The sequence below is a fragment of the Rhinatrema bivittatum genome, chromosome 8 (genome assembly GCF_901001135.1).
Source record: "Rhinatrema bivittatum chromosome 8, aRhiBiv1.1, whole genome shotgun sequence".
In the NCBI taxonomy this organism is placed as follows: Eukaryota; Metazoa; Chordata; class Amphibia; order Gymnophiona; family Rhinatrematidae; genus Rhinatrema; species Rhinatrema bivittatum.
Window position 1 is genome coordinate 246,581,767 of NC_042622.1, and position 19,342 is coordinate 246,601,108.

Here is a 19,342-nt window from a genome sequence, read left to right on the forward strand (position 1 = left end):
TCTACTTTTTCCATGTCCCTGTCTAGTGACAGATCTCTGCCAGATGCCGCAGAGTATAGCTCTCTGAAGCCTGTTACTTGTCTGAGCACCAGGTGTCACCATTGTGTGATGGCTGGGGCTCCCACCCTGTGGACTGTGCATGCCATCTCTGCAGCACTCCCAGCCCTGGCTGACCAAAGGAGCAGAAGCTATGCTGGGCAATCAAACCCATGTCTCCTACGTTACAGCATGTAGCACTGTCATCGAAGCATTGGGCCGTGCCCAACTTATACCTTAAACTCTGGTAAACCCATCATTTTCCAGGTTACTCCGCATATGTCTATATGGTGACCATTTTTCAAGCCATTTTATTCCCTGCTAGATGTTTCTCCATACTCTTCCAAGTATCTAATTCAATTCCCATCATACATTATCTCCAGTATTTCCCATATTTATCTGATATGCAGGCCACATTATGCTGCATCTTTCTGTAATGGAAAACATGATACAGCTCCATCAAAGCTGCTTCCAAGACGGCTCCATAGCCCTGACACGAAGTGTCACTGACTCTCAAAAGTGTTGAGCACCACACTTGCCAAGCTTAAAAAGCAGTTACGGTGATTCAGGGAAGAAAAATCCTGAGAGAACTTAATTTCCAAATTAATTTTACTGTTGGAAGGGAACTTGAGGTTAGAAAAATGGTCATTTTGTGGGGAAGATTGAGAAAAAGGAGGGAGGGTCTCAAAGGGCAAGCTGCTAACTTGGAAATAGAGCAGAACTCCCAGATCAAATACAGCCGGAGACCCATGAACCTGGATCCAAGAATGGAATCCAGATCTCTTCATCACAGAGTTGCATGCCCAATCACATCGGCCACTGGTGAAGTCTTTTCCCCACCCCTTTTTTCTCAGTCATATTTAATGTGATGTTAAAACAATTGATTAAGTGGATCTTCATACTTGAATCGTTCTCTTGCTGTGATTGAATGTGCTGTTGGAAAGAGGGCAACAGAATATGTAAGTAATACATGCTTTGTATGTAACCATGGAGGTAGCCATCTTGTTTGTCACCCAAGAACTGCATTTAAGGTAAATAATGAAGAATTTCTTGAAGGAAAAGTTATTAAAAGCAAAAATTATAAAGCTAATTGCTCCTGGCAGCTTTTTTCACAGACTGGCAGCTGAAAATTAAACTTTATAGTATGCACGACTAAGGGTTTGACGGAAAATAGTTGGTTTTCCTGGAAATCATACACTACTTACAAATTAACTTTTTAATTTTATTTTTTGGCTATTGAGATAATCACTGGTGGATTATTTCACAGATATATGCAAGTCTTACATTCAGCTCCAGTTCCTGGATCACAGCAGGTTTTTTCTGAGTCCTTCTGTACAGTGTCTGGTTTTTATTCATTGTGCTTTTCTATGGTCAAAATGGAACGTTGAATATGGCTTTAAATGTTTGCAATCTGGCCAAAAAAAATGATGTGAAAAAAGCAACTTACTTTAAATGTACCTTTTTCAGTCTTTTTTTGTTTTTGTTTTGCGAGGGCTTTTGTCTTTGTATCTCTGCATTATTTGTAAATGAAATGTAATAAAAAAAAAGTTGAAATGTTTTTCGTTCTGTGAGTGCTCAAGAAGTCTTTCCAGTTTATTTTGTAGTGTCCATTTTAATAAATATATGTTAATACAGAGTGTGGAGGAGGACATTAGTGGAAAGTGTTGATTCATTCCCCCTCCCTAAGGTAGGAAGTAGTGACTGCCACTGGGGGGGGGGGGGGGATGTTATTGCACCTGGTAACATATGCTGATGGAAGTTTTGTCTCTGGAGGTCACTAGCTCTTCCCAAGGGCCCTCCAGTTCTAGTTTAGTAGATATAGTGGTCTGTATTATATTATGCGGTTCTAAATAAAGTACAGAACAAGACATTAATCCAGTATCATCAACCCAATGCCAGCACTGTGGATTGTGGAGCAGTCTCCCTGACTGTTGAGTGATGGCAAAAACTTGTACTTCCTGTTTATCTTCTCTTACTGTCATCAAGTGCCATTTAAGATTGGCAACTGATGCACTAGTTCTCTCTAGGCCCAGCTTTCCTCTTGTTTTACCCATGTGTCTAGACCTTGACCATTTTTTTAAGGCATTGTCCCAGCCTTTTCTTTAGTGTTCATTTTAAATGCATTTATTCTAGGATCACACCACCAAATGGAAAACTCAACAAAAGCATCTCCTATCTTAATAGAATATGGGTGGGAGAGCAGGGGATGGTGATTTATCCAACTTTAACTTAAGTCAAACTGTTGCTCCAAATTTATCAATGAAAATATTTTCTGTGGGGGAAAGCTGGAATGAATTTTTGCACTGGAGCAAAGATTTGGTATGTATTCCTGGTTGCTCCCTGGAGTTAATAGAGGAAATGTGGGCCAGATTGCAGCCTTTTCTCCCCAGCACATACCTCCATGCATACAGGAACCTTTGTGGTGCTATCTCCATTCAGTGTGTGAGCTGCACAAAATGTAATTCAGTAATGCAGTATTTTAAGTGACACCATCAGACATTGCCTGTTGACTTACTAGTTAGGTTGAAGTATTCTAGCCGTGGATGCATAGTACTATTCATCTTCTGCCTCCCCCCACTCCACCCCCTTTAAAAAAAAAAAAAAAAAAAAAAAGGAAAAAACTGACTTTAGTTTGAGCCTTTCCTCCAGTGGCAAGGAATGTTTCTGCCCACTAATCTCCTCCTCAGCTGAACCTATTGGAATTGCAGCAAGGATGTTCTAATCTCCGATTGGAACCAGAGCCTTGAATTCCATTTGAAAAAAATTTAATTTTGATTTAAAAAATGTTTTCTTTTGATGGTATCGTGCTATATACCTGTGGAAAGAGTCATCATAACTGAACTGACTTTTGAGTCCACCAAGTTGAAGAACCACTTTAAAATTTAAGTATTGATAATGGAGCCATTGTAATGGATCAAAGTTAAACTCATCAAGCCAATAGGATGGGGGGTACATTTGAACTCAATCTATTCTTGAGTTATTAATGGCTTTACAGGTTTCCTAAAACACTTGTGTATGAACAAGCTTGTCACATGTAATAGAAACACATGAATTTCTAAAGTAGATAACAATATCTGTTGCAGTGAGGACGGGAAAAGCTTGCTTTTTACAGTTCTCTACAACTTTAGGACGCCTATTTTCTAAATATTCCCTGGAATTCCATGAAAAACTAAAAGCCTTCCTTCAGCGCTTTTATATTCTTCATATAATACAGATCTGTTATAGTAACTAAGACCCATATCCAAAATGCCATGGTCTTCCTGGTCCTTACCCTCTGCCCTCCTTGGTCCAGACAATATTTTCAATAACTCTGGCCACAATGCATGGCCTGTACTTCTATCCAAAGTCAAGACCATAGACCAGCAGGAGAGCCTCCTTCCTTACTGACTGCATGAGTATACAGCTTCTGTTCAATGGCACGGGGTCTAGTGTGTATCCAAGGATTTCCAAGAGAAGTTTTAACCTTGTTAAAGATGCTGCTCGTTTATAGTAAAATTGACAAATGTGGAGTGGAAACAGTAGCATTATGTTGCTCACTGATACTAAAAAAATCAAATCAAGAGGATGTGATGGCAGCTAACAAGTAGTGATGCTCTGATATATAAATGAAGTCAACATAAAATTATACTGCTCAGGCCTTGAGATGGAGTTGCTGTACTCTGAATGACTCATAATCTTCAGGGATAGTATCTGAAGAAGACAAAAGAGAGAGGAAAAATCATTCAGAGTAAAAGTTGTTACTTTTTGAATCTGGGAATCGGCTGAGTCTATATGACAAAATAGTAGCCAGGCAATCAATTAAAGCAGTGGTGTTTGTTAGCTAAAACATGTTTCTCATCGCCCTTGCCTGGTCTTCCATAGTGCCCTTTCTCGAAGGTGAGGAGTCTTTAAATAAATACTCTGCTACCAACAAGGGAAATCTCAGTTCTCACAGGACAAGCAGGATGGTTGTCCTCACAAATGGGTGACATCGAGGATAGAGCCCAACCACGGAAAACTTCTGTCAAAGTTTCTGGAACTTTGACTGGCCCCTACTGGGCATGCCCAGCACGGCACTAACCCTGCAGCCAGCAGGGGTCCCCCTTCAGTCTTCTTTTTTCCGCGCAGCAGCTGCCACACGGTGAAGGAGCTCTTACCACATTCCTGACAGGAAATTCTTCTCGAACTTCTTTGAAGTTAAATACGCCTCACAGGGGTCCCCTCTCTATCTATATTTAGTCCACGGTGTTTCGGTAAGTTTTTTGCCGTTTTTCGCCGGCTACCGTCGAGTTTTGCCTTCGCGGCCTGCTGGCCGTCGACTGTCCCGCGGCTAAATTTTTGGTCAATGGCCATGGCGTCGGGGTTCCGTCGGTGCCCGGATTGTACGCGCACCATGTCTATCACAGACCCTCACAGAGTCTGCGTATTATGTTTGGGAAGTGAGCATGATGTCCTGACTTGCACCAAATGTGCCCTTATGACACCAAAAGGTCGCAAAGCCAGAATGGAGAAGATGGGACTCCTTTTCCATGCTCACACTCCGATGCCGTCCATCGCAACGACGTCTGAACAGGCACCGTCGAAGTCCTTCCATCGTCGGCAACCTCCCGGTGACCGTCTGCCATCAATGTCTCCACGGCCATCGACCCCCGTCCCTTCCCCCGAAGATCGTGGGGATCGGAGGGAGAAGCATCATCATCGACATCGCAAGTCTCGGACCATCGAGGAATCGAAGTCTTCGACCTCGCTACCGTCCGAGCCACCACCAAAGAAGTCTCGATCAGAAGCGGCACCGTCCACTTCTGTTTCTGAGACATTGAGGCAACCCTCACCCCATCGGGGTTTGGGAGCCGCGATTCCACCGGTGACGGTGGTCCCTCCGGCTCAGCCTCAGCCTCCCTCTTCCACGGAGCCGGGTATTGTTACCCCAGGTCTCCGGGAAGAACTGGACCAGCTGGTCCAGGAGGCCATTGATAAAGCGATGCAATGGTTCCAGACTCCTTCGGCACCGACTCCGCCACCGAGAGTGGAACCAGTTATCGACCCGATTCCAGCAGCGCTGGCACCGCTGCTCGCACGGATGGAAGTGCTTGTGACCGCCCTTCCACCGGTAATACCCGGGTCACAGACAGCACCGGTGCGCTCCCCGATGCCAAATTCATCGGGTACAGAAACACCGTATCGAATTCCTCCTTCGGGAGTAGTTCCATCGGTGCCATGTCGTCCCTCGCCACCGATACATTCCTCCGGGGCGATACGTACATCAGCTCCATCGATGCCTTCGATGCCGGCACCGATGCCTCCAAGGACTTTTTCGATGCCCCCAGTGATTTCTTCGGGTTTCTCGGAGTCTCAACGGGTCCTTCAGGTATCCAACCCCCTCGGGGTCCTACAGGTCAACAACCTGATCCTTATGACACCTGGGGTGATAATTCTTCCTCGGATACCGATGATTTACCTTCACCACCCTCTCCTGCTGAAAGCAGAAAGCGTTCTCCTCCCGAGGACCTCTCTTTCACAAATTTTGTGAAGGAAATGTCGGAATTGGTCCCTTTTCAGCTTCAATCGGAGCAAGATGACAGGCACCAAATGATGGAATTACTCCAATTTTTGGATGCCCCAAAAGTCATCACTTCCATTCCAATTCATCAAGTTTTTCTGGACCTTCTAAAAAAGAATTGGGAAACTCCTGGATCTGTTGCTCCAGTAAATAAAAAAGCTGACTCTACTTACCTGGTACAGTCAGCACCTGGCTTTCAAAAACCTCAGCTAGACCACCACTCTGTTGTGGTGGAGTCAGCACAAAAGAAAGCTAAAAGAATGAAGCCATACTCATCCATACCTCCCACTAAGGAGAGTAAGTTCCTAGATAGTATAGGCAGAAAAGTTTACCAAGGGGCCATGCTTATTTCTAAAATAGCTTCTTATCAGCTATACATGACCCAATATAACAGGGTCATTTTCAAGCAGATACAAGAATTTTCAGATACCTTACCAGAACAATTCCAACAACAACTTCAAACCCTAGTGCTTAAAGGGTTTGAAGCTGGAAAGCATGAAATACGAACATCTTATGACATATTCGATGCTTCCACTAGACTGTCTGCTACAGCCATCTCGGCAAGGCGCAGGGCTTGGCTTAAGTCTTCTGACCTTCGCCCGGAGGTTCAGGACAGGCTCTCCGACCTGCCCTGTTTAGGGGATAATTTGTTTGGTGAGCAAATTCAACAAATAGTTGCTGAATTAAAGGATCATCATGAGACCCTTAAGCAGCTCTCATCGATTTCTTCTGACTTCCCTTCTAAGCAACCATTTAAGAAGGAACCTAAAAAGTCATTCTTCTGTCCATGGAAGTATTATCCCCCACACACCAAGTCCAGGTCAACGAGGCCGTATCAAAAGCCTCAGCCTCGCCAATCTCGAAAGCAAAAACCCACACCAGCTCCGCAACCAGGTCCTGCGTCGGGGTTTTGACTTTCAATTAGAGAGCAGATGCCTAATCCCTCTACCAAACATACCAGTTGGAGGTCGACAAAGCCACTTTACACAAAAATGGCATCATATCACTACAGATCATTGGTTGCTAGCGATCATTGCACAGGGTTACCATCTAAACTTTCTAACTCTTCCTGCGGACTCTCCGCCTCTACAAGCGTGGAGACTTACCGACCACTCTGTTCTTCTAGAGCAGGAGGTATCTCTTCTCCTCCAGTCCAACGCTATAGAACCCGTTCCTCTTTCCCAACAAGGACTGGGGTTCTGTTCCAGGTACTTTCTGATCCCAAAAAAGTCAGGAGGACTTCGACCAATCCTGGACTTGCGGGCCCTCAACAAGTACCTTCACAGAGAAAAGTTCAAGATGGTAACCCTGGGCTCGCTTCTACCTCTGCTACAAAGAGAGGACTGGCTCTGCTCTCTAGACCTCAAGGACGCTTACACCCACATTGCGATCTCAGTCTCATCGCAAATACCTCCGATTTCTAGTAGGCCAAAACCACTATCAATACCGAGTGCTCCCATTTGGTCTGGCATCCGCACCGCGAGTTTTCACCAAATGTCTCGTAGTGGTTGCAGCGTTCCTCAGGAAGGAAGGCGTCCATGTATACCCCTGCTTGGACGACTGGTTGATCAGGGCCCCAACCCAGCAAATCGCTCGGTCCTCCCTGACCCTGACAATTCAAATGCTTATTTCGCTGGGATTTCTTGTCAATTACGAGAAATCCTACTTTCTCCCATCTCAAACCTTATCCTTCATTGGAGCAGACTTGGACACCTTACAGGCAAAAGCCTTCCTTCCTCATCAACGTGTCCAAACCCTTGTGTCCCTAGCTTGCCAATTGCAGTCTCAACCTACAGCAACAGCTCGCCAATTCCTCATTCTGTTGGGACACATGGCCTCTTCAGTTTATGTGACTCCAATGGCCCGTCTAGCCATGAGAGTCATGCAGTGGACTCTGAAATCACAATGGATACAAGCCACACAGCCTCTGTCGACCGTTGTTCGCATCACCCATGCACTCCGTCTGTCTCTTGCCTGGTGGACAAATCGATCCAACCGCCTCCAAGGCTTGCCCTTTCATCCACCAGATCCTCAAATAATTCTCACCACCGACGCCTCCAACGTCGGCTGGGGAGCCCATGTAAACAATTTACAAACTCAAGGATTCTGGTCTCTAGAGGAAGCCAAACACCAGATAAATTTCCTGGAGCTTCGGGCAATCCGATACGCTCTCCGGGCTTTTCAAGATTGCCTATCAAATCACGTAATCTTGATTCAGACAGACAATCAGGTGGCCATGTGGTACATCAACAAGCAGGGAGGCACAGGCTCCTTTCTTCTCTGTCAGGAAACTGCGCAGATTTGGGCAGAAGCCCTCTCCCGTTCGATGTACCTCAGGGCCACCTACTTGCCGGGGGTAGAAAATGTCTTGGCAGACCGGCTAAGCCGTGTCTTCCAACCACACGAGTGGTCACTCAATCCCTTGGTAGCGACCTCTCTTTTCCAGCAATGGGGTTATCCACACATAGACCTCTTTGCGTCCCCTCAGAACCACAAAGTGGCCAATTACTGCTCTCTCATTCGGACTCAGCACTCTCGGCCCAGGGATGCATTCTCCCTCCCGTGGTCAACAGGTCTGCTTTATGCATTCCCTCCACTTCCTCTTCTGTCGAAGACTCTTGTGAAGCTACGTCAGGACAAGGGAACCATGAATCCTGATCGCACCTCACTGGCCACGCCAAGTGTGGTTTCCCATACTCCAGGATCTCTCCATCCGCAAGCACATTCCCTTGGGAAAGGACCCGCATCTGATCACTCAAAACGACGGATGTCTCCTCCATCCCAATCTCCAAGCCTTGTCCCTGACGGCATGGATGTTGAAAGGTTAGTCTTTCAACCACTTAACTTATCAGATTCAGTTTCTCGTGTCCTCATCGCTTCATGAAAGCCTTCCACAAGAAAATCTTACTCCTATAAATGGAAAAGGTACACATCATGGTGCACTTCTCAGTCCCTTGATCCCCTTTCCTGTCCAATTCCTAAATTTTTGGACTATCTTTAGCATTTGTCAGAATCAGGTCTGAAGACCTCTTCCATTAGAATGCATGTCAGTGCGGTAGCCGCCTTCCATAAAGGTATCGGGGGTGTCCCTATTTCAGTACAACCCCTTGTAACATGCTTTCTTAAAGGCTTGCTCTATTTGAAGCCACCTTTACGTCCTCCGGCCCCATCTTGGGACCTTAATCTGGTTCTTGGTCGCCTTATGAAACCACCCTTCGAACCTCTTCACTCCTGTGACCTTAAATATCTCACATGGAAAGTGATTTTCCTTTTGGCTATCACTTCAGCTCGCAGGGTTAGTGAGTTGCAGGCCCTAGTTACCTACCCGCCTTACACTAAACTCCTGCAGGACCGGGCGGTACTCCGCACTCACCCTAAATTCTTACCTAAGGTAGTTTCGGAGTTTCATATTAATCAATCCATCATACTGCCTATTTTCTTTCCCAGGCCCCACTCCAACTCCGGGGAACAGACTCTGCATACCCTCAACTGTAAACGTGCTCTAGCTTTCTATCTAGACCGTACAGTTGCCCACAGAAAGAGTACTCAATTATTTGTCTCTTTCCATCCTAACAAGTTAGGGCAACCCGTGGGTAAGCAGGCTCTGTCCTCCTGGTTGGCGGACTGCATCTCTTTCTGCTATCAGCAAGCAGGCATTCCTTTTCAAGACCGTGTTAAAGCACACTCTGTGAGGGCCATGGCGACTTCAGTAGCTCACCTTCGATCGGTGCCGCTTCCTGACATCTGCAAGGCAGCTACCTGGAGTTCTCTCCATACATTTGCAGCCCACTACTGTTTGGACCAAGCTGGAAGACAGGATTCCATCTTCGGCCAATCTGTCTTGCGTAACCTTTTTCCAACATGACGTAACACCCTTCCGCCTACCCGGTGGGGTGCGGATGTCCTCTACCAAATTCCACCCCAGTTGTTGTGCCTGTTGCACGCCGTTGGGTACTTTTGGCGCACGTTCGGACATCCTCAGCTCGGTACTCACCCATTTGTGAGGACAACCATCCTGCTTGTCTTGTGAGAAAGCAAATGTTGCTTACCTGATGTAACAGGTGTTCTCACAGGACAGCAGGATGTTAGTCCTCACGAAACCCGCCCGCCACCCCGCGGTGTTGGGTTCGTTTTCTTATTTTATTTTTCGGCACTGCCTGTAGCTTTGAAACAAGACTGAAGGGGGACCCCTGCTGGCTGCAGGGTTAGTGCCGTGCTGGGCATGCCCAGTAGGGGCCAGTCAAAGTTCCAGAAACTTTGACAGAAGTTTTCCGTGGTTGGGCTCCATCCTCGGTCACCCATTTGTGAGGACTAACATCCTGCTGTCCTGTGAGAACACCTGTTACATCAGGTAAGCAACATTTGCTATCTTCATGATAGTCATTGTTTTCTCACAAAGGGGGGGGGGGGGGGAAAACCATTAAAACAAGTGTTCACTTTAAGAAAAAAAAAATGCATGCGATGAACAACTCACCATTGCAGCGATATTTCAGATTTGCCCAAATAATGTTCTCCTGAGAGAAACAGAAAACTCCAAGCCGCCCACCTCTCATTGTTGTATCTAGGATGACACCGGTGTCTGCCACAACCTCAGGGCCATCAAAAAACCTGGCTCTGGAGGGGGAAGAGAAATGGGAGCTAACTTGGTATTTATTAACAACCGGGCTCACTTTTATTTAGTCTCAAGTCATCAGAACACCCTCACATGGCACCCCAGTAAGAGCTGAAAGAATTTGTAGAGAGTACTTCTGTAGTGGGTGGCTGGAGAATTATACCCACCTTTTAATGCACTCAGTATGTACTTACTAATATTCCAGCAACTTGCTTGTGCATATTATATGATACAGACTTTCAAACCCAGTAAATCTCACAAAATAATGCAATTTCATAAGTTCTAAGAGACCAAACCCAGTATTTACGAAAATGTCTTTGAAGTCCTTGGAAATAAATTCAGGACAGAGGAGGTGGTAAGTTTAATATGATTGTGTCAGCCTCAAGATTTATTTATTTATTTATTTATTTAACGGTTTTATATACCGACATTCATCAATGATATCACATCGGTTCACAGCGTAACATGAAACTAGTGCCTGTGGCGGCGCTTTACATCGAACAAATTTAACATAATACAATTAGAACATATTGAAACATAATAACTAGAGAGTAAGGAAAGGTAGGGGAAATAAAGCATTATAAATAAAGATGGCAGCGGTGTCTAATAAAAGGGGAATAGTACCATAATAACTCAATACTACAAAGCAAACAACAGGCGCGGATAAACAGGAGTCTGATAAACTCCCTGCACCCACTTAAGTGTGCAGTTACTGGTATGTGATGAGATTTTATGACACATGGGATAACCTGTTGAGTTTTAGATTACTGGATTCAGATAATTACTAGAGAGAAACTTGAGTGATTCAGAAATAAACTGCAATCCAGAGGGAATGTGGTTTAAGATAACACCCCCCCCCCCCCCCCACAAATAATATTAATGCAGAGCTAATTTTAAAACATTCTTCATGTCCCAGAAAAGAGACTTGAATCTGCATCATGATTCTTCATTTTTCTTTTATTTGCACCCAGGTGACCCTAGAGCGAGATTTGAGTTGATGATCACATGACCAAACCAACCACACTCACTTCACTGGGCTACTGAAGTGTGACTTGAACATGGTCCGGTCCATTTTATTAACTGCACAATGGGGAAAATCATCCTCTTTGGTCCTACCTGATGTATCCCACTTGAGGCCTGTGCTGTAGAAACCAACGATAGGAAGTCTTATCCTTCCAGCCAACATTTCTGGGATCTTTCCACAACAATTTCACCTGGCTGGAAGTGTCTCCTGTGTGCCACAGAGAATTCCGCAGCTGTTCTCCAGGGCCACTCGTGGACTTCACTGCCTATGCCATATGAAAAGCAAAATCCCAGTCTGTACCCAAAACAAAATGCTTGAACACAGGGTATTGATTTATTTCAAATAAATGTAATCCATAATGGAGCAGTTAGATTGCAGATTCTTGATGTTGGAATTAAGCAATAAAAGTGCAAGGCAAGCAGAATTACTGAGCTAAGTGCCTCTGCCTGGTGTTAGGAGATCCCACATAAAAGATAAAGGTGTCCAACAATAGGTAAGAGAAATTTTCTCGTACCTGCTATTGGAAAGTGGAAATAATCCCATGGGATATCTCCTGCCTCTTTTTCAGTTAATTTGTTCTCACCCTCACCCTATCCCCATGACCCCTGTGGGCCTATACCCATGACTGTCCTTCAAAAGATGATAACCTGCTCTAATTAGCAGGTTTTTACTATCCATTAACGTCTGGTGAAGACTGTTTGGCTCAGCAAACCAGAATTCATTTAGTATTCAACCATATGTTGTACTTTGTGTTTTTACTAAGTAGTGAGAACTGTCCACTCTGTCTAGGGTAGGATATCACGTTTTGCTGAAAAGACCAAGGAGAAAAATGGTGGCATGCAATAGTCATTGTTTGGATTCCAGCCGCATAAGCCTTACCATGAGCTGAGTAAGACATACAGTGATCCTCAAGCTCTGCTTGCTAAGTAATCTAGTCAAGTCCTTCACACCTATACATCAGAATTAGCTGAGAAAAAAATTAACCCTTAAAGAATTATTTTGGGGGTTCTAATCAAAACAGTGCAACTAGTGAAAACTGAGAAAATAGTTAAGTTCCAATTTATAGCGCCTAACTTCTGCATTACAGAAAATTCTTAATGGGTGAGGAATGAGGTAGATTGGGAAGACTTAATGTGCCTGTTTGGTCTTTTTCTGTCATCATCTACCAGATTACTGTGTGGTCCCATAGGTCAGACCTTTGAAGGATCGATGAACGGAAAGAAGAATGCTCTAAAATCTAAATAAATAAATCAGAGGAAAGAATGACCATCGAGGAAGCATCTGCTCCTTTAGTCTTTCCTTTGAATTTCCCTTTTTTCATTTTGACACAACCCCACTGAGCCCAGGGCTGACCGGAGATGCATTAAGATGTTCTGCAATTGACTCTTATTTGGAGGAGTGGGGGCTCCCTGTTGCCTGGGCATATAGTTCAATCAGAACTGACCTTGACTGGGCTATTGTGCCATGATCCTTCATTTGAAAATACCTTGGATCCCCCTTCCCCAGTTTAATTAACCCAGCCATTGCGGGGACAATCCTCAACCAGAGCCCAAGCACCAGAGCTCCTCCTGAAAGCCGGTAATCGTAGGCCCTAAGTCTGGCTACTAGATGTTGCTATTGCATCGATTAAGGTTCTCTCTCACACACACACACACACACACATAAGCACTAGAGATGTGCATTCGTTTTTGCTGAATTGGAAAATTGCAACGAAATTGTCCAATTCGGCATGTTTCAGGGAGCCCGAAAAAAATCAGGATTTTCCTGTTTTTTCGCAAAAATTCGTTTTTCCGATTAGTGCGCACTAACGGGAGTCAGTGCGCGCTAACTCCCCGTTAGTGAGCGCTAAGTCCTGTTAGTGCGCACTAACAAAAACTAACAAAATCTAACGGTTTTTGTTAGTGCGCACTAACAGGATTTAGCGCGCACTAACGGGGAGTTAGCACGCACTAACTGGGAGTTAGCGCGCACTAACTAAAAATCGATTTTTCGCGAAAAAAAAGACCCGAACCAAAAAAAAACGACATTTTCCATGGCGGCCGAAAAACGAAGAACGACACGAACACAAAAAACTATGCACATCTCTAATAAGCACCCCCACTGAGGTTATGATTGTTGCCATCAGGCTGGCCCAGCTTTTTCTTTTTCCAACCTTTAACTGAATTCCCGGTTCAGCCACAGCACGGAAGGGATTAGCCTGCCAGTAGGTCTGTTCTGTCTGCTTCCACATCACGACGTAGAAGCTGGAGCTGTCCTGGTAGCCAAATATGAAACCAGCATAGTCATCATCTGTTACGGTGTTCACATGGAAGGTTCCTTCAAAATCCACCCCATTGAAGGCTGTGTAACCTGAATAGATGAAGAAACCAGGTGTTTGGAAATACTCTGAGCAAGCAGTGAAATGCAAGAGTGAAAAGTATGCTCTTCCAACACAGAAACGTGGAGTTTTGAGTTTGATCTCTGGATCTGGTCTTGTCAGCCAGGGCTTGCAATGTTACAGAGGCAACATTCATAGCCTACAGTGGGTCATTGCCTAAGAGTGAAACCAAGTGGCTGGATTCAGGACCCATGCTTGCAGGGTTCAAAGGAGTCCCGGTGCATGGCCAGACTAATCATAAACTGGATGGGGATATAAAATAGGGGGAAAATGAAGGCTCAGGGCACCAGATCCCAGCTCTGGTTCCAACTGAGCTGGAACTACAAAGAAGCAGGAGGGAAACCGCTAGGATAAAAAAATAAAATAAAAAAGACTGCAAGGCCCATCCTGATCTGCTCATGTACCCTCCCTGCTGCAACACTGCAGCCTCTCCTTGAGCTCCGCCTGTCACCCACACTTCCCCACTACAAAGGATCCTATCTGCTTGTTCCATATCATCTTCAATTTTGTGCCTCCTCCTACTGCCTGCCTTCTCCCCCCTCCCCCTTCCAATACACATTCAGTAGGTGTTGGCTCCATGTATCCATCCTCTCTGTGCCATTAAAATCAGATATCAAATGCACACAAAGTCCAAATACTCATTCTTAATCTGTCCTCTTGTTTGATCACCTTAAATCTATATTCATGTGTTTTGGTCTATTCTGTTTAATCAGCTCTAAACCTCCCTTACTGTTGTGTTTTGACCTGCTGACTCAGCACCTCTCTACCCTGTTTATGCTGCTGGGACATCAGTCATCCTATACATTGCTGCCACTCAGATTCAAAGTCATGTTTTTTTCCCACTGGTAAGCACATTTCTGTGCTCATGGGTTGGCTTCGGTGAGATCCTACACTATGCAGAGTTTGTCCTTGAGCAATGGGAAGACCAAAAGATGTTGCATGGTCTGCCACTCACTAGTTCTAGTATTTGTTTTGTTACATGACAGAGAATGGTGGGGAATAAAACAGAAAAGAACCTTGGATGCTTTGCATCCATGTTTTCCAACCCATGTGCCTTCAGACCTGATCAGGTGCGCCACAGAAAACATCACCACTCCCTGATGCTCAATTGAAGGCCAGCACCTGGACCCTGCTCTCAGTGTCTCTCAGGGACAAGAGACACCAGCGGTGCCTTTTCCACTTACAGACGCTTCTTTTGGCATGAATGCATAATCATGCATGCCGCCTCTTCCTAGTTACAGCATGAGCCCTGGAGTGTAGTAATGAATGGGCAGCATGCAAGGTACATATAGCTAGGACCTGCTTTGTGTAGCATACACATTGTACACAGTACAATGCGTACAATCTTCCATCTTTGAGTCCTGCCAGCCTCTGTCTTTATCCCTAAGCTGAGTGAAACAGGGAGAGTGTGCACTGAGCCCTGGATGTGACTCACTTTCAGGCTGATGCAATGTGGACACACTAAAAATGGGCATCCAAAATGGGCACCCATTTTCCTAACGCGCACACCCATCCACCTCTTCTGGGCATGCGATGCGACTGGCAAATGAGCTGCCATGTTAAAAAGGACACGCTAGGGGAAATTGTGCGTCCTTGGCATCGGGTACCCAAGAAACGTGGCTGTCCGCACAGTTGTAAGTTAGGAAAACATACACTGGTAAATTGAACGTCCATTTTCCTAACCTGACTGCCATCAAGCCTTTTTTTTTTTTTCATGTTGCTGCTTTCTGTGGCTCCTCCTTCTTAGTATCATGATGATATTAAGTCAGAGAAACCACAAAAAATGCAATATTTTCTGCTTTTCTGTTGATGGCTTGGGGCACCTCAAGACTTAACGCCAGCTCTGGAGTTGGTGTTAATTTTTGAGGGTTAAAATGTGCACAGTGATTTTTTTTTTTTTTTTTTACATCGGGGGTACTAGCTAATAGCCTCTTCAACATGGCATTTACATGCGATGAGCGCCATTAGCTACTTGCAGGTTTGGACGCACGTTTTGGACACGCTGATCCCATTATTGCATCGGGAGTTATTAGTGAATCCAACCGCATGTCAAGCTAGCATGCAGCAGCCAAGGTAACTAACTGAACTGGCTGCCTGCATCCCCCAGATTTCTCCCTTTTCCCTCACATCGTGATGGGTTCATATGACTTCACTCTCCCACTCTGTTTTAATAGCTGGAAGAGAGACTGATGCTTTACTAGTGTTTTCTGGCCATATGAGGCCTCTCCCTGTCCACACTGCATGCTCCATGGAAGCTGGTGTGTTGCACAGCATTTTTGTTAATGTAGGTGTGCCTTGGGTGTGAAACTGCTTTATAGGATATCCAGAAAAACAACATAAAAGAGTCCGCGCTACGGAGCAAGGCGAGAAGGGTAAATTTAGAGTTGTTAATCTTATAAAGCAGTTTTTCTCCTAGCCCTCACCCCTCTGCCCCTCCCTAGACAACTGCATCCCTCTACAAATCTACTTCCCCATTGATATTTACGTTTCCTCAGACAACTCCTTAAGAGTTTGCAGCCAGAATGCCTCGCCCTTTCTGACCCAAGCGGGAAATGAGAGAATGTTAGATAGATGTGCTCTCATTGTGGAGAGATTTTTAAAATGTTTTGTATGATTATTGAATTATGAATATATATGAAAGATGTGCAGTAGCCAGAGTTGAAGCCTGGATGCCTGGGGTTGCTGCTCACAAGTTTCAGGCTTTTGTTAATTCAACCCCTTTTTTCCAACACAAAAAATGTCAAAGCATAACTGACACTTGTGTTCTCCTGACATGACAAAAAGGAACGAACTTAAATAGAATAGCAAAACATATTTCTCATGCAAATATGAAGTATATTTTTTATTTATAAGTGCATTATGAAAGCTCATCAGCCCACTCTATGAACCTATTCAATGTATACTGTCATTTTAATAATGTTATGAGCTAAAATGAAGACCTCTGATCTCCCCAAAGAGTTAACCAGAAAAATTCTCATGTTGATGGGGTAGGCACATCCTGTACTAAATGACCTGAAGTCCAAAGGGTTAAACCACTCCAGTGCTGCTGGTGCAGAATGCAGCCCATGAAGACTTGTTTGTACTGGCTAAGAAATCAGGTAATCTGAAGGTATACCTTAGAATGACATGAGTGGTATTGAACTCCTTGAATCTCTAGAGAAGGATTGCATGGACCAGTTTATATACTGGGAGAGAGACACATACAATCAGGAAGAAAGAGTGCATGTCGGCTTCCACAAGCCAGGAGGGAGAATTTTTTTTCTCTTGCTGCTGAGAAGGGGGGAGCTTACGGTGCCCAATTCCTTAATCTTCTTGCAGGGTAAAAAAAAAAAAACCCTGCTTTTAATTGAGTTCTATTGTTGCTTCTGAATCTTGGAGAAGGACCCAAGTTCTAGAGGAGAAACAGTGGTCCTTATTCCAAGGTTCTTAATGGTTTTGCCATGTACAAGGAGGCCAGAGACCTACATTTTTGTGGTAATTGTAGTGAAGTACTCTAGAAAGGATTTTTAAAGTCTGTGTGCAAACCCGTCTCTGCCCTGTCTTCCCTCCCCACACTTACCAACAGCCAGGCCTGGATCACTGTTCATTGTCTGCACAATTTCCATTCCCTGCGAAGTACAGATAGTCACACATTTAAAAGAAAGATACACAAATTTAAATTTCAAATTCACAAACTGGATGTCTGATAGGATTTAGGCAGCAAAATTCAATTTATGAGAAAAACGAAAGATAAGGTCACTGCAACCACCTTTATGGGTGTTTGAATATTTATATTATATCAACCTAATAAACGAAGGTTGACCGACGTGCCGCAAATGCGCAGTAGAGAGCAGCTCTACCGCGCATGCGAGCACGTCGGTCACAGTGTGCCTCTTAAAAATAAAAATGGCGCTGTAGGAGCGGCGGGAGCGGCGGCGGCGGCACCGGCCCGAAGACCCGGAGCGGCGGCGGCGGCCCGAAGACCCGGCGCGGCGGCGGCACCGGCCCGGCGGCCCGAAGAGCGGCGGCGGCACCGGCCCGAAGACCCGGAGCGGCGGCGGCATGCGCGCGAGGGAGGGAAGTCTCTCCCTCGCGTGCTCCGGGTCTTCGGGCCGCCGCTGCCGCTCCAGCCCGGGTCTTCGGGCCGGTGCCGCCGCCGCCGCTCTTCGGGCCGCCGCTGCCGCTCCTGCCGCTCCGGGTCTTCGGGCCGCCGCCGCCGCTCCGGGTCTACGGGCCGCCGCTCCCGGTCTTCAGCGGAGATCGACTGAGGGGAGGAGGGAGGGGGGAGAGAGGAGTGACTGAGGGGAGGAGGGAGGGGGGAGAGAAGAGTGACTCAGGGGAGGGGGGAGAGAGGAGTGACTCAGGGGGAGGAGGGAGGGAGGAGTGACTGAGGGGAGGGAGGAGTGACGGAGGGAGGAGTGACTGAGGGGAGGGGGAGAGAGGAGTGACTCAGGGGAGGAGGGAGGGGGGGGAGGGAGTGACTGGGGGAGGGGGAGATGGGAGTGACTGAGGGAGGGAGGGGGGGAGAGAGAGGAGTGACTGAGGGGAGAGAGTGGGGGAGGTGGGAGGGAGCATGAGGGGGAAGGAAATGATCCCAAAAAAAATGTTAATGTAGCCCGTTTTAACGGGCTTAACGGCTTGTTATAGTATAAAATAGCATTTTTTAGACAAGAGCATCCTAAATCTCTCCCACTGTCTCCACAGCTGATCAGATTTTCAGAAGATCCACAATGAACAGGCTTGAGATAAATGCACATACATTGAAGACATATAGTTAACAGTAAATGATTGTAGATAAAGACCCAAAAGGTTCATCCAATCTGCCCAGCAAGTTGCATGGGTGGTAACTGCGGCTCCAAGCAGGTTACCCTCATTCAGAAATGTTAGAGCTAAAGTTAGCAATGGGTTACATCCTTTCTTTATTTTCATCCATCCAATAGGGATCATCTGTATTATCTCACGTCCTTTTGAATTCCATTACCATTTTTTTCTTCACCATCTCGACTTACCTTTAAACCAAGGTCCGGAGTGTCCCACTCCTTAAACAAAAGATCTGTAACTGACATATGAAACGGAAAAGATTGAGCTGGACCCCTGAGGCCCACCATCTCACCGGATCCATAACCCCAAACCGTGAGTACTCTGGAGGAACCTCAATACCCAGCTCCTCCAGAGTGGCCGGGATAAGTGGACCTAGCTCATCCCTTCTGAACAGGCGGACCACTTTGGGATCATCGTCCTCCACTAAAGGCGCATCTACTGGCTTGGCTGGCTGGAACTAGTGATCCTGAGCCACATCCGGTACCTCACCAGGGGCTTGCGGAGGAGACTCGCCTTCATCCACCCCATCCATATCTGACAGGAAAAGGACCGGAGTGGGCGTTTGGCTTTGGAAGCTTCTATGCCACTGTGTGACTTGGTACGCTTGTGGAGTGATGAAGTTCCTGCCCAGCAACGGCGGGACCTCATGGGGTACCTTAGTACCCTGGCTCTTTGCTGCTTTTCGTGCATTGAAGGCATTATGCAGCAACAAAACAAAATTGGAGGAGAACGAGGAAGAAGACTCGTCTGAGTCCTTCCACCGTTCCTCCTCTGAAGAAGAGATCTGCGCTGCCTGCAAGTCGCCCCCCCCCCCCTCCCAGGGGCAACAGAACATGGGGAAAGAGGTGGCAGATAGCTCCCCTCCCCCAGGGCAGCCTTCTCCTGCTCCCTGAACGTTCGCAGTAAGGCTTCAGTATCTGTGCTGAGGAAAAAAGGGTCCTGAGGCTGCCGCAG

The 19,342-nt window shown here is 46.0% G+C and overlaps 1 protein-coding gene across 1 annotated transcript in view; it reads right to left on the reverse strand.

The window, feature by feature from the left end:
* Positions 1–607: 607 nt before the first annotated feature.
* The window catches only part of COMP (cartilage oligomeric matrix protein), a 107,259-nt gene continuing 88,524 nt past the window's right edge, over positions 608–19,342 (reverse strand). Inside the window, exons 15-19 of the mRNA XM_029614477.1 lie at positions 17,148–17,196; positions 13,364–13,560; positions 11,304–11,476; positions 10,050–10,189; positions 608–3,726 (exon numbers count right to left, since the gene is read on the reverse strand). Of these exons, the coding sequence (XP_029470337.1) occupies positions 3,668–3,726; positions 10,050–10,189; positions 11,304–11,476; positions 13,364–13,560; positions 17,148–17,196 (618 nt within the window). The 3' untranslated portion in view covers positions 608–3,667. The remainder of the gene's footprint in view (positions 3,727–10,049; positions 10,190–11,303; positions 11,477–13,363; positions 13,561–17,147; positions 17,197–19,342) is intronic.